Raw genomic sequence first — 13,846 nt, forward strand, 5'->3', positions numbered from 1 at the left:
ACTAGGAACTGGAGAGCCGAGGTCCTTTGGAGTCTTGGGGGCCGTGGCCTTTGTCGTCGCCCCGTCTTTCCCTGAACGGGGTCACCTCTGGTTGAACACGTGTGCCCGTGTGGTCGGCTCATCTTGCATGTTTGTGTGTCTCCGGGCAGATGTGCTTCAACATCTCCCGGTGGAGGTGGCCTTTGAGCTCGTTATCTTCTGGGTGACCAGGGCGACACCCGGCTCCACGGAGGGAACAGAGGGGAGAGCCACAGCCTCGCCAATTTGGACACGAAGATCCCCTGAGGCGCGTGGCCGGTAGCGCTCGCCTAGGAAGCAGGACGCGCAAGGTGACGGTTCCGACAGAGGAAGCCCAAACGAGGGATTTGCTTTCTCAGGTGTTCTGGAAAATTCCACTTTTAGGGCATAGGCTCTTTTTTTGAAAGAAAGAGGCTGTGTTCTGAGTGAGCTGTGGAGACCTGCATGAGGAGGCGCGTGGGGACGAGTGGGCCCCCAGCCTGCAGGCGGGCTCGCACCTCCCGGGCTGCGAGCAGGGCTGCGGGCCTCCCCTCGAGGTCCAGCCCCCCGCAGCCTCACAGCCAGGGCGCACAGGCCTTCAGAGCGCCTGCGGGGAGGCCGTCCTGGCAGAGAGACGGGAAACCCCGGGGCAGAGCAGGGACTGAGGGCCTCGGTCTCCCCTCACCGTGGTGCTACGGCCTCGAGTTCCGTGGCAAGTCCTGTGCGCCACACGCCGTCTGACGTGCGCCGTGTACACATACAAACACACGTCGAAAGGGAGAGTGTCAAATGTGTACTCCTGGTTTTAACGGCCCCGTGAAACGGGCATCATTTTACAAATCAGGAAGATTAGGCTCGGAGAAGTTGAGGAACTTGCTTCCCGTTGGGAGCCAGAGTATTTCCACCGGATTCTAAACTCAGTTCTCTTCCTCACAACCCCCAGGCTCCTGCCGTCACTTGGCTGAGCTCCTGTGTCCTCCTTTGCCCACTTCTGTCTCCAGAGTTTGACTCTCTGACTCTGCCCCCAGATGTCCGCGGGGCTGGTTCCTTCCTTCCCGGTCTCGGTCACCACCTCCCGCCCCTCCTTGTGCTCCTGACCCCGGGTCCGTGTGACTTGCCCTTTATCCGTACGCTGCTCTCCCACCACAGGCACTGTCTTGATTGCAGGGAAGCAGGCTGTGTGCCACTCATCCTGCTTTATCTGCAGTAATTCCACAGCTTAGCGGTTCTGGTAGACTTTGAACTTTTTTTTTTTTTTTTTTTTCTGTCTGAGAGATTTGATGTTCTTTAAATGTACTTTTTAATTAAATGCGACCTGGGCCGCTCCTCTCTACTCAGCCCCTCCAGTGATTAAGGGGTTCATGTGGGAAACTGACTAGGAGTGGGCCCCATTTCCCTCTGCAAGGAGCCTGTCTTCCCGTAACTACAAAGCATTCACCTTTCTGCCTTTGAAGCTACCTAGCACCCACTGTTGCTGACCTCGGCAGAAATCCTCTTTTGCTTCGATGCCTTCACCTCCCACCCACCTAAACCAACCTGGGAGATGCTCGGTTGAAAATGCTACAGTGAAGTCTCAATTAAGGAAATGCTTGGGGGAAGGAGTGTTCTAGTTCATTTAATTTTTGGTTAACTGAGCACAACCAAAGTTTTTATTAGGAGGAAACATCATTATATAAAAGAAAGATTATGAACTTTGGATGAAGACATTCCTCTATTTAAAACCCATTCTCTACCATGTTAGTCATGTGACTTTGGGGCTCAATTTTCTCATCCATAAAAGGGGGATGCTAATAGCTATCTTAATAGCTTGTTGTTAGATTAAATTGGGCAACATTTGTAAATGTAAACGCGTAACAGAATGTTGAGCGGCTGTGTGGGAACTTGGTGAAGTACAGTTTCCCTCCTGCTTCCCATTTTGTTTTCGTTTTTCTTGGCAATAATTCTTAATACATTGGCATATGGTATTTTAAAAATGTTTTTTAATGCGGAACCCTGAAGGAGAGGGTAATTTTCCTGGTGGTGGTAGTAGTGGCTCATTATTGTAGAATATTTATGAAAGATTAACCAATCATTGAGTATTTGTTGAGTGCTTATTATATCTTAGACACCGTGGGAGTACCAGAAATGAAGAGGTCGTTTTATTCTTTTAAAAATGCCCAGATAGTCTTCTTTGCATTTTTCTTCTAAAAATTGAACGTGGGAAAAAAATTGGTAGAAAAGTCAGCTTGGCAGGTTAAAAATGCACATCCATGACCTCCTCTCACTTAAAAGAGAAGTAAAAACCCCCTAAAATGCAGTACAGGAAGAAGAGACGGATGTCCACAGGAAAAGAAGGCGCTGTTAGTGACTGAGAGATGAAACAAGGGTCTGGATGGAGGAATGATGACCGTGGGGGTGGGCGGAGGTCTCGGCTTGGGGAGCGGACTTGGCCACTGTGGGGCTAGTTATGACCCAGAGCTAGAGCCGGGGTAGTTAATGGTTTGTGTCTGGGACAGTCTGCTTCCTACCTCCCACTGTAGAGTACTCGGCAGCTAAGGCGAGTAGACAGACAGACAGACAGGTAAGGAAGGACCCCCCCGTCTGAGAATGAATGGCCCCAGAGGAAAGAGCTCTGCACTCGGGGGTTCAGGGTCCCTTCGGGACAGCACTGAGCCTCCCGCCTGATGAAAGCAAAGTTGCCCATTGACAAGTTAAAAGTCACATTTGGGGGAGGGCTGGGTTGTTACGTTTCGTTTTAAGCCTCTCTCTGCTGTGCTTTTTAATCCACGTGCTCATACGAATTTGACTGAAATTTTAAAACATTTTTCTTTTTAATGAAGAAAGTATGCCAGCATCGTGTGCTACAACGAGCGCCACCCTTGCTACCGAGAGCTGGGCAATCTGGGAGCGTACGCGAAAGTCGGCTGAAATGTTAAGTTTCAGTAGAAAACGCACAGCCTCCTCAATCACAGGACCTTGCTTTGATCTTTCTGTTGTAGTTTCCAGAAGTCAGGGTCGCTTTGCCGGCATGTGTGTTAGAAATGCACTTTTTAGGAACCGTCACGTTTTATCTGCATCTCTCGGACCTACTTCTCCGAGCGTCATGTGTGACTCCCGCAGCACCAGGAAGAACAAAGAGGCCGGGTTTGAGGGCAGGCTGACATTTACCAGCCCCGAGCCGAGCTGCTCGCGCGCCTCGTCTGTCGACCCCATGGGTGAGGGCCCTTGAAATCCTGTAATGGTTTGGGCCACGAGAGCAATACAGATAGAAGTTGCTGTTCCGTGTGAATCACAATTACGAACGACTTCCGCTGTCCCCGAGGCGGCGGAATCACCGCGGAGCGCGGAGCAGCTCGTGCGTCCTGCCGTTCGCTCGTCCCCGGGGCTGTGAACTCGGGCCTGGCGCTGACCTGTCTGTCGCGTGCGGGTCTCTCGGGGGCAGCGCGCAGGCGAGGCTGAGCCGCCCGCCGGTGGGGGGGTGGAGGGGGGGGGGGGGACGCTGCCCTCCGGGCGGCGACAAGTGCTGAGCGCGGGCTTCCTCTCCGGCGCCAGGCGGAGCGCTGATTCATGCCAAATTAGCACCTTGCTCGGCGACCTCTGCGCGCCCCGCTGCTTTCCCTCACTTCACATGACTGTTTGCAAATATTAGCTGCTCAGGTCATTCCTCCTCATCCGCGGCTTTCACAGATGACAGGCAGGCATTCGGCCTTTGTCACGAACGTGTCTGTACTCGGGCATCCTCGGCGGTCTGATAACCAGCCCCACCATCCCCAGTCTCACAAGCCGAGGGTGTCGGCGGCAGGAAGGTCCCCGGGAGGCCCTGCCGGGCGTGGGGAGGGGAAGGCTGCCCGGCGCTTGCCAGGAGCCCCGAGGGCCTGAAATGGCCTCGCAGTAACTAGTCGATACGTAGGGTTAAAAAATTGATTAGTTGGCTCTGTCCGCCTCAAGCTGTTTGTTTTTTTTTAATTCACATGAACCTTTAATTCCAGAATCTCATGCTGCTTAGGCAGTGAAAGCAGGACTCAGAGCTGTGGGAAACTGACTAGAGGCCAGCCCTCTTTTCTCCCCCTGTTCTCTCTCCACGCCCTGACCACATTGCCGGCAGCTGGAACCTTCCACGGCTCTCCTCAGCTGCTCGCAGTGGTGGCGGGTCTCTGCAGCATGAGGTCCTCCAGGAAGCACTGGGCATTTGCTGTGATGTCAAATTATTTTTATTTCCAGCCTCTTCCATCTCCACCCTTTACTGAAAGTCCTGTTCTCGAAATGTTTGATCGGTCTTCATTTTCCCTAAATAAACAGTAGTAATGCACACGTAGTTTAATTTTGGTATCACTTGTATTTGAGACAAAAGCGGCAAAAACATCTCGTGTTTTTTTTCTCCCTTGTCACCAGAGGTATGAGCTATATTATTTATAGTTTGATACTCACACAACAGAGATGGAGTCGGAATAGTTACTTTTCAGAGAGAAGGGATTAAACATGCACCCCCGGAACTGAGCCCTTGGTTCATGGGATGTCTTTGCTCTGGGGACCATGTTCGGGCCCAAGTCAGAGAGCAGCCGCTTTCCGAACACACACGTGCCCAGCAGAGGGCCTGGTGCGTGAGATATTTGTGGAAGTGAACAGATTTGAAAGTAGTGGGTAGACCAGGTAACTCAATCAGCAAAGTCTAAAATTGATAAAGTCAGCAAGCATTTTGGAAAATGCACAGCAGTCTAAAGCCCTTTATGGGCACGATGTGTGGAGAAGAAGCGGGAGCGCTCGGTGCCCATGGTCCCTGGGCGGGACGTGTGTTTGCGGACCAGGACCACACCGAGTGCCCCTCGAGGGCTGGGGTCGGGTCCCGCGGTGCTGGGTGCCCTGTCAGAGCAGCTCGACAAGACTCTCGTGTCATGTTCCAATCCTCATACCTTCTGTACTTCAGAGAGTTCCACGGGCCTCTGCTCTCTCTGCCACAGGAGATGTTGGCACGCCTGAAGCCGTGGCCCCCGTCATCGTGATCCCCCCGAGCAACAGAAGCGTGGTGGCCGGGTCCAGTGAGACCACCTTGGAATGCATAGCCAATGCCAGGTGCGTGCCAGTCCCCCACGCGGGGAGTAACAACCCATGACAACACCTCCTGCGTGTGGCTGGCTCTCCCAGCAATGGTGGCCTTGTTCGTCCAGCTGGGCTGTGGGCACAGTGCGTATGGGAAGATAGGACGTGGGTGTGCTGACCTGTCCCGGGCCTTGTTCTGCAGTATTTATATTGAAGGTAATATTTGTATTGGAAAGCAGCGCTTTTTACTTTAGCTCTGGGTCATGGTAGAGGGTCTCTTCTTAGATTCTGGCTGAGGAGCAGAGAGGAGCTTTGCTCTCCTTTGGGTGCAAAGGAAAGAATTAATTCTCTTCTCCTCTGTCGTCGTAGGTGTTCTCAGCCCCATTAGTGGTCGCTCCGGAATGGAGTCCCCGTGATCACGCCTCCCATGTAGCGTGTCCCCTAGCAGTATTTGTTTTAAACATTCTTTTCCTGAGCAAATGGAATCATTAGCACTTATGGTCCATCGCTGCTGCAATTAGCTATCCTTGCTCAATAGCCCTTGAGCAGCCTGTGTCGCTGACGCGTGCCTTAAGGGAGTAGAGTTATATCTGGATTGATTTTTAAATGTCCACTGTTCAACCCACCATGGTTCCTGGTAGAATGATTATTATTGCCATCTACATGATCCACAGTTACTGTCACTAAAGCCCTTCGTTCTCACAGGCCCGTCGAGGAGCTGAGTGTGACCTGGAAGAGAAACGGGGTGAGAGTCACCAGTGGGCTCCACAGCTTCGGGAGACGCCTCACCGTCAGCACCCCGACCTCCTCGGACGTCGGGGAGTACGTGTGCGAGGCGGCGCTGGCAGGGAGCGCTTTCGAGCCCGCCACCGCCAAAGCCTTCCTTTCTATCGTAGGTAAGGCTCAAACTGGGAGTGGTGGCGTCGGCATCCTCGGAGGGCATCCTCGGAGAGCGGCGGCACACCCCAGGCCGTGGAAACAACGTAACTAACACCTGTGTTCCACCGACTGTTTTTAACTCAGCACATGGAAGTGAAGTTGAGTTTATCTCCCAGATTCAGCCTATTCTTCTTTCGCAAGAATATCAATGCATTAAGTCCAAAGAGTTGATGTTCTGAATACTCCCAAGAACCGTTCTTCTGAAAACGTCCAATCGTAAAGCTTGGGAAATAGAGCGTCGAAATCCTTGGCATGTTTATCACTTCCCTGTGCTGACCTTTCTGCCATGAGGCTTTTCTATAACTCTTATTTGGCCGTTAATGATCAATGTTCAGAGATTAATCTATGACCATTATTTTTTTATTTTTTGACCCAGAAGCAAGTCAGAAAGTCTTGGGTGTTACCTTTTGTTAAATTAGAAAGTGAGAACAGAGAGGCTTCCTAGAATCATGTGTTATTCCTAAACCAGGGAGAAAGGAGACAAAATTAGGCACATTTGAGCTGCTCTAAATGCTGGGAAATCTCGATGTTTAGGAAGGTGCATTGTACACAGACTAAGGGAATCCTCAGTCTATTTTCAGATTATGATAAGATTACATTAAATTGTGAGGCAAAGGCCTTTATTTCTCTCGTCTCTTCAGCTGCTATAATACGTTTAGGCCTCTGCAGTGGCTGTGGTCACTGTCACAGTGACCTGTCTAGTGGCCACTGCTGATGAGAGGTGCCTTCAGGGTCCACTCCAGGTGGGAGAATCTCTGCTTCTCTCCTCTCAATCCAAACAAGGCAGATGGAGAACAGGAAGGATCACATAAGCAGAAAGCCCTTTGAGAGCAATCGCCCCTCACGTAACATACTTTGCAGTTTGCCACTTTGCAAACTAAGGAAAACTAAAAGCTTGTGTTTTCATAAAAAATTAGCAAGAGTGTGAAGAAATGCTGCATAAAAGGCAGTTTGCCTTGAGTGTGTCACATTCCTTTAAATCATTAGGAAACGGCTCTGTGGCCTGAAAATGACTGCCAAACTCAAGTGATGCAAACCTGTCAGCCCCTCTGAAAGATGTGCACGAATTTTAAAAGCATCAGAGAAGGCAGGTTTTGAGTCACAAATCATTGCTGATTCTCCACTAGGGATCAGAGCTGGTTCTCTGCTCCCTTTCTCATCCACACTTAGAGATGTCAATACCCCATCCCCATTCCCGGCGAGGACCTTTCTGTCAGGGGTGATCTACAGCTACATGAGCACAGCGCATTATAGATTGAACCCAAATTAAAATTGTAAACGTGTAAATCTCCAGCAGACAGGACTATATCGTGTTAAAACATTTCAAGGTAATTTAAGCAAGAGAAGAAATTTATCTCCCTGTAAACTAGAACGTTTGTTTCCATTATAATTCCCTTTTTAAAATATTTAAGGGCTTCCCTGGTGGTGCAGTGGTTAAGAATCCAGCTGCCAATGCAGGGGACACGGGTTCGAGCCCTGGGCTGGGGGGATCCCACATGCCGCGGAACAACTAAGCCCGTGTGCCACAGCTACTGAGCCTGTGCTCTACAGCCCGTGCGCCACAACTACTGAAGCCTGCGCACCTAGAGCCCGTGCTCTGCAACAAGAGAAGCCACCGCAATGGGAAGTCCGGTGCACCACAACGAAGAGTAACCCCTGCTTGCCGCAACTAGAAAAAGCCTGCGCACAGCAACGAAGACCCAATGCAGCCAAAAATAAATAAATAAATCTATTGAAAAAAAAATTTTAAATCTGTCACGTGAACTTGGGTTTTGCACTTCCATCTGGATTCCAGAGCAGGTTGTTTCTGTATTCTCCTGAGTTGCCATCTCTCCGTGTTCTGGCTTTTAAAGGTACACAGACACACTCGTGTACCTTTATGCTGTTCATTTAAATCCCGTTTATTCATAAGAATTTGCTGTGACAGGTAGGATTTTGTGGTTGAATCATCCTGGGAAAGCCCTCAAGAGCCTCTGTCAATTCAGAGTGATTTGGGAGATTATAGCCCCAAGCCCGGCGATCATGGAGGGAGGGATCCCCAGGAAACCCTGGTCCCGGTTCCACGGCCCTGTCACTGGTGGGACCGTGCGGTGAACTATCGATATGAACATGCAGATGAAAGAAAGCAGACACAGATTGGCTTCCATTTACTCCTGTTTCTTACTGATGAGACAAGACAGGCTGTTCAGCCCACCTGTCAACTCCGCTGCTGCACTGCTTAATTTCTGAGGTTTAAACAGGAGCTCGGGTCTGACTGCAGACGGCGTCACACACGCGACTCTGCACACGGCAGGGAAAGCGGCCTCCTGGGTTTGGTGGTCCACGGTCTCCTCCACCTGCCCTGCGGTGGGTCTGCGGCTGTCGCTTCACCGCTCGTTTCCTTACCTGCCCACACACCGCACACCCCACGCGATGAGGCAGGCGCCTCAGGGCCCGTTTCCTGACTGCGTCCCCTGGCCTCTGGAGCCAGGGCTGCCCCAGGGTGAGGCCAGGGCACCCGCCGTGTGACAGGTTGGAAATGCTGGCATCCACACCCCCCGGCGTGCGTGAGTCCAGCACCATGTGGACCGCAGTATCATCGGCCAAGCTTCCTCACGCCTGAGGTGGGGACGTAACTTGGAGGTTGTGGTCTTCACTGGCCTCCAGAGTTTCCCGGCGGCGTAAGCTCAGTCACCTACAGCGGAAGCTGCCTTGGTAACGTGCTCTTTTTCAGCCGGCCTCCCGCCCTCCTGATGGTGTTCCCATCGCCTCCCAAATAAACCACGGGCAGGGAACCCTGTCTAAGGTCTGCTTCTCAGGGAGGCCAACCCAAGACTTGGACCGTCGCCCTTCAGATCCCCGAGCACCTGTGCTTAGGATGAATGGCCTTTCCCGCCCGGGTCCCACCTTACCTGCCTTGTGGATCCGCATGTCCCTCAGGACTCCCTCAGTGGTCACCACTTGCCTCTGTGACCTCTCAGACTGTGCACCAGGCAGAGGAGTGACGCTCTGCCAGCTGTTGTCCTGCAGAGAGTGGACACTCGAGGGGTCACTGATGCTCCGTGCGTGATGGGACAGGCTCTGGAGGCGGGGCTGCGCCCAGGTCCTCACTGCACCACTTGCTGGCCTCTGGGGGCCTCAGCGTGCACGTCTGTGAAATGTGGATGCTGCAGAAGATGATTCCGGCTCGTATTGTGAGGATCGTATGAAGTAACGGACACGGAAGGACTGAAATGGCAGCTTTGGGAGCTGTTGGTAGGACTCCGCGGTGACACACGTCACCCTTAGTGCTTTACCTACAGCGGTGACATGACACATGTTCCACGCTTGCAGCCTCCGAAATCAGGATGTACCTCACAACCCACGGAAGCATTTCTTCTTTCTTGGGTGTAAACAAAACGATGACGCCTCTTACCAATGCTGCAACGTCTCAGCCTCCGTCCAGACTGACGGATCTGGTCCCACGCACAGCGCGGCCACGTGTACGCGTGTCCTGCCCGAGCCGCGATGCCTCCTTCAGCCCCCGCTCAGAAACTCGGGTGGGTGGGCATGGCAGTTGTACAGAGCTTTCTCTGGATACCTCAGGTCTCTTCTGATTTTTTATACATGCATCACGCAGAAGCCCCAATATCTGAACTACTATTAAAATAACAAGTTACCTGTGACACCTCTCTGCTGATAGCAGTGCCGCAGCTGAGAAGCTGCTCTCCTAGAGCTGAGACTGACCATCCCTTAGATGTTTGTTTGCAACACAGATTCCTTCCTCCCTTCCTTGTTCTCTTCCTTCCTTCCCTCCGCTCGATACAGAGGTCTTTACTGGTCGGCCCCCCCGATGCTGTGCTGGTCCCGGCGTCCAGGGTCTTATTATGCGGAAGGCGGTCCCTTCACGCGGCAGTTATGGTTCCACACAGTGAGTGCTAAGACCCTCGCAAGGCAGGGGGTGAGGGGGCACCCCTGGGATTGGCAGGGAGGGGCTTTCGCGGCAATTCGGGCCGGAAGAGAACCTTGCAGGGGGCCTAGTCCTCTCCTCCCGGATATCTACAGAGCTCCTGCCTGGTAACTCGTCACATCGGTGTAAGAAAAGCCTAAGATGTCTTTTTTATAGTTTTCACATACGACCCATAGTAGAAGCACCCAAATTATCGGCATCCTGTCACCAACTGTAGAACTTATCCGTATGGCATCTTATCACTGATTAAAGCTCAGAAAAGAGCTATTACAGAACTATTCCTTAAACAAAAGGAAAAGTCGTGTGAGACAAACCTCAGACGATGCTGGGGTGACTTGCTCCTGGATGCAGCATGGGCAGCTCCTGGCGCCCCGAGGTGAGCAGGAATTCTGTCTGGGGAGCAGGGTGTGAACTCTTCCACACGCCGTCCAGTTCCAGGCTCCCCCGCCATCCTCTGCTTCTCCGCTCACCGCCTGTCATTCACCAGCGCAGAGCTCGTGCCAGGCACCCAGCGGGAGCACCAGCCTGGGTGGGATGAAGACGAGTTAGATGCGTCTCCGCCCCTGAAGGAGTTTCGGGGTCCTAAAGTCTGTGGGCGTCTCCTCTCTCTCTTCTCCAGTGGGCGGTTTCTAAGTGTCTTCCCAGAGATGATGGCAGGTGCTAAAACACAGAGATGACGAAGCCACGCCCTTCCCTGAAGCAGCCGCCAGCGTGGTGGCTGCGTCACACAGATGTGGGTCATCGGTCCCAGGGGGTACGTGGGTGGGGCAGACCCAGCCCGAGGAGGGCAGGGAGCCTCTGCTGGAGAAGGAACACGAGGACTGGCCTTGAAGATTGGTCTGAATTTGCCAACGAGGCGACTTGAGAAAGGCTGGTCCACGGGGAGGAGCCAGGACCAGTGACGGCCTTTGTGTCGCTCTTGTGAGAAAGGACCACAAACTCAACAGCTTAAAATAAGACAGATGTGTCGCCTCACGGTTCCCGGCCTCCCAAGGCTGCAACCAAGGCTGTGGCTGGGCTGGGTTCTTCTCCGGAGGCCCCGGGAAGATCCACTTCCCGGCTCACCCAGGGGCTGCAGAATCCAGTTCATGCGGTTGTGGGACTGGGCCTGTTTCCTTTCTGGCTGTTGGTGGGTCTTTCTCAGGTTCTGGAGACAACCGGCATCCCTGGCTACGGCCACCTTCGCCTTCAGAGCCAGCAGCTGGCCGAGTCCTCCTCACACCGCGGATCTCTGACATCCTCTCCTGCCGTCGCTCCCACCGTCGCTCCCGCGGCCAGCTGGAGAAAGTTCTCTGCTCTTAGGGGTCCCTGTGATGAGATTGGGCCTGCCCAGCTGCTCTGAAATCATCTCCCCATTTTTAGATCGATGACCTCAGTCACATCAGCAGAGTCCCCCTGCCGCGTAGCATAGCATGTTCACAGGGTACCGGTGATTGGGGGTGGACGTCTCCTGGGGGCATTCTGCCCACCCCAGTGGGCAAAGGCACCCAAGTGTGGACGACGGTGGCGAGTCAAGGGCGCACCACGGGCTCTGCCACTTCCCGAGACGGTCGCTCTGGGAGAAGGGCAGACGGCAGAGAGGGCATCTCCGGGCTGTGCCGTGAGCCGGGGTTGGGGGGTGGATGGTGCAGGAGGCAAAGCCCAGCATCAAGGGCAGGAGAGCCTGAGGGATCCTAATTTGGGGGCTGCCTGGGAGGTAGCCCTGCCTCCAGCCGTGAGGTCGGGGGGCTGGAGGCTTGCTGTGCTGACGGGAGGAGCTGCCCGCGGCCCCCAGGGTGTGTGGATGACAGCCTGCGTGGCTGGCCTATCCTTAACACGCCAGTGTCGCGCGGGATGAGAACGTTCTCCTGACGGCTTCGTATTGTTTCAAAAGAGGTCAAAGTGTTAGTTTCAGTCCCCGGTTTTATCGGCTGCAATTGCCATAAATCTTTGAAAGTCTAGTGTGCGCCTGCGTTGGCAGGGTACCCTTTCCAGACAGAGTTGCTGCTGATTAGCTAAGACGCGCACTTGCCCTTTGAAGATTAAGTGGTTGAAAAGTCCACAGCGGGGATGACTCGTCCATAGCAGGTTTTCCCCACCAGTCACCTCAGTCTTTCTTGGCTGGTACACCCGGTACTTTCCCCCACTGTTCTCCTTATAGGCAACTGTTCACAGAAGTAGCTGAGGGCGCTGTTGAGCTGGGTTGGAATACGGGGTCAGCAGGGAGAGGAGTGGTAACACGTGGATGTGGGAGAGATGACGTTACCGTCGGAAGCCGCGTGGGCCTGTGAGGGCTTCGGCAGCCCCGCGGCTGCTCTGAGCGCTCAGCACCTGGAAGACTTTCTGAAAAACGCAGGAGAATCAGTAAATGAGTGAGCAGACCTGGCCTCCTGGCTCCAGCCACTAAAACTTGCCTGGGTGTCGGCTGCAGAGGAGACAGACAGCGCTTGGCCAGCTCTGGCAGGCCGCCCGACGGGACGCCCCAGGGAGCCTGGCGGCCCTGAGCTCAGGGCCACAGAGGGTACAGAGCCGTGAGCCCGTGCCGGGCGCCCCGGGGAACTGGCCGGGCGGGGATGACGGCGCTCGCGGAGGAGCCGCCCTGAGCAGGCCCGGGGGTCCCTAAGGCACCTGCAGTCCCAGAGCCGGGCCTTCAGTCAGCTCGGTCCAGCCTCAGGTCACCATGTGAGGGGGGCCCGTTGTCTCTGGCCCTGGGGGCTTCCCCCCCAGCACTTGGGGAAGACCTGGGCACTGCAGGGCAAGGGAGCGCAGCCCCGGGACGTCGGCCAGGGTGCCCAACAGCACCCGCAATCAGCACCTCGGGAATTGTCTGGCCCTGTAGATGTTGAGCATCTATAGGTATGGATTCTTCCCACCAAAGTGTGACTCCTCTTGGAAGAATCTCGGGGGAAGTATGCTGGGTGGAAAAAGCCAGTTCCAAAGGTTACATACTGTATCATTCCATTTATGTAACATTCTTGAAAGGACAGAATTATAGAGATGGAGAGCAGATGCGTGGTTGCCAGAGGTTCACGATGGGACCTTGGGGTGGGCATGGTTACAGAAGGGCAGCGTGGAGGAGGCTGGTGGTGGTGGACCCGTTCTGCATCTTGACCGTGGTGTGGGTGCACAGACCTGCACGAGTCGTACACACGAGTACAACCAAGACGGGGGGGCGGGGGGGGGGGGACGTTGAATACAACAGACTACACGTTTCCCTGTCAGTATCTTGGTTGGACTATAGTTTCTGCAAGATGTCCCCGCTGAGGGAAACTGAGTAAAGGACACGAGAGATCTCTATTATTTATTACAAATGCGTGGGACTCTCCACTGATCTCAAAATAAAATGTGTAAGTTAAGAAAGGAAAACTGTAATCCGTCATAGCAGATGTTGATGCTTTAGCTTAGTTCTTTTCCTTTCCCCTCACATCCCTTTAACCAGACCACAGGGTAGATATCAACTTCAGCATTTGCTGATGAAAATGGGGCGTGACCTGCACACCAGGGCCTTGGCAGGGTGCCTCTGCTGTGTAGTTAGAGCATAAGCAACGCTGTTGTCGTTGTTATGGACGCAGGAGACGCGGCTGAATGTGCACGCATGAGTGTGCACGCAGCAGTGTACGATGAAGACCAGCTTGAAAAAGAGACATGGGCTCTCTGCAGTATTTCTTGAGGCCTGGTCTCTACACACACACAACTAAGTGGAGAATCTGCCTCCGTCTAGTGAATTTGCAGCCGTGGCCTCAGCCAGACTGGTTCCTTCAGCAGATTGTTTCTGCTTGAGCGATGCAGGTTATTGCAGGATTGATACCTGACCGCTTCCAGTGAGGAGCCTTCAGCCTTGTCTCCTTAATCATCTCCTTGAAATGCTAAGTTTTCATTTCTCTTTTTCGTCTTTTAGGTCCCACCCTGTTTTAAAGATATAGTCAATACAAGAGGCAGGCCAAGCTATAGTATCCACATTCAACACAATTACAGTGGAAATAAACC

General features: G+C 53.4%; 1 protein-coding gene across 8 annotated transcripts in view; it reads left to right on the forward strand.

Annotated features, from left to right (window-relative positions):
- SDK1 (sidekick cell adhesion molecule 1) overlaps window positions 1-13,846 on the forward strand; it is an 838,709-nt gene that overhangs the window by 597,603 nt on the left and 227,260 nt on the right. For all 8 annotated transcript variants that reach the window (XM_057528493.1, XM_057528492.1, XM_057528494.1 and 5 more), the window contains exons 6-7: window positions 4,935-5,046; window positions 5,719-5,909. In XM_057528493.1, the coding sequence (XP_057384476.1) occupies window positions 4,935-5,046; window positions 5,719-5,909 (303 nt within the window). The remainder of the gene's footprint in view (window positions 1-4,934; window positions 5,047-5,718; window positions 5,910-13,846) is intronic.

Source organism: Balaenoptera acutorostrata, chromosome 15 (genome assembly GCF_949987535.1).
Source record: "Balaenoptera acutorostrata chromosome 15, mBalAcu1.1, whole genome shotgun sequence".
Taxonomy (NCBI): Eukaryota; Metazoa; Chordata; class Mammalia; order Artiodactyla; family Balaenopteridae; genus Balaenoptera; species Balaenoptera acutorostrata.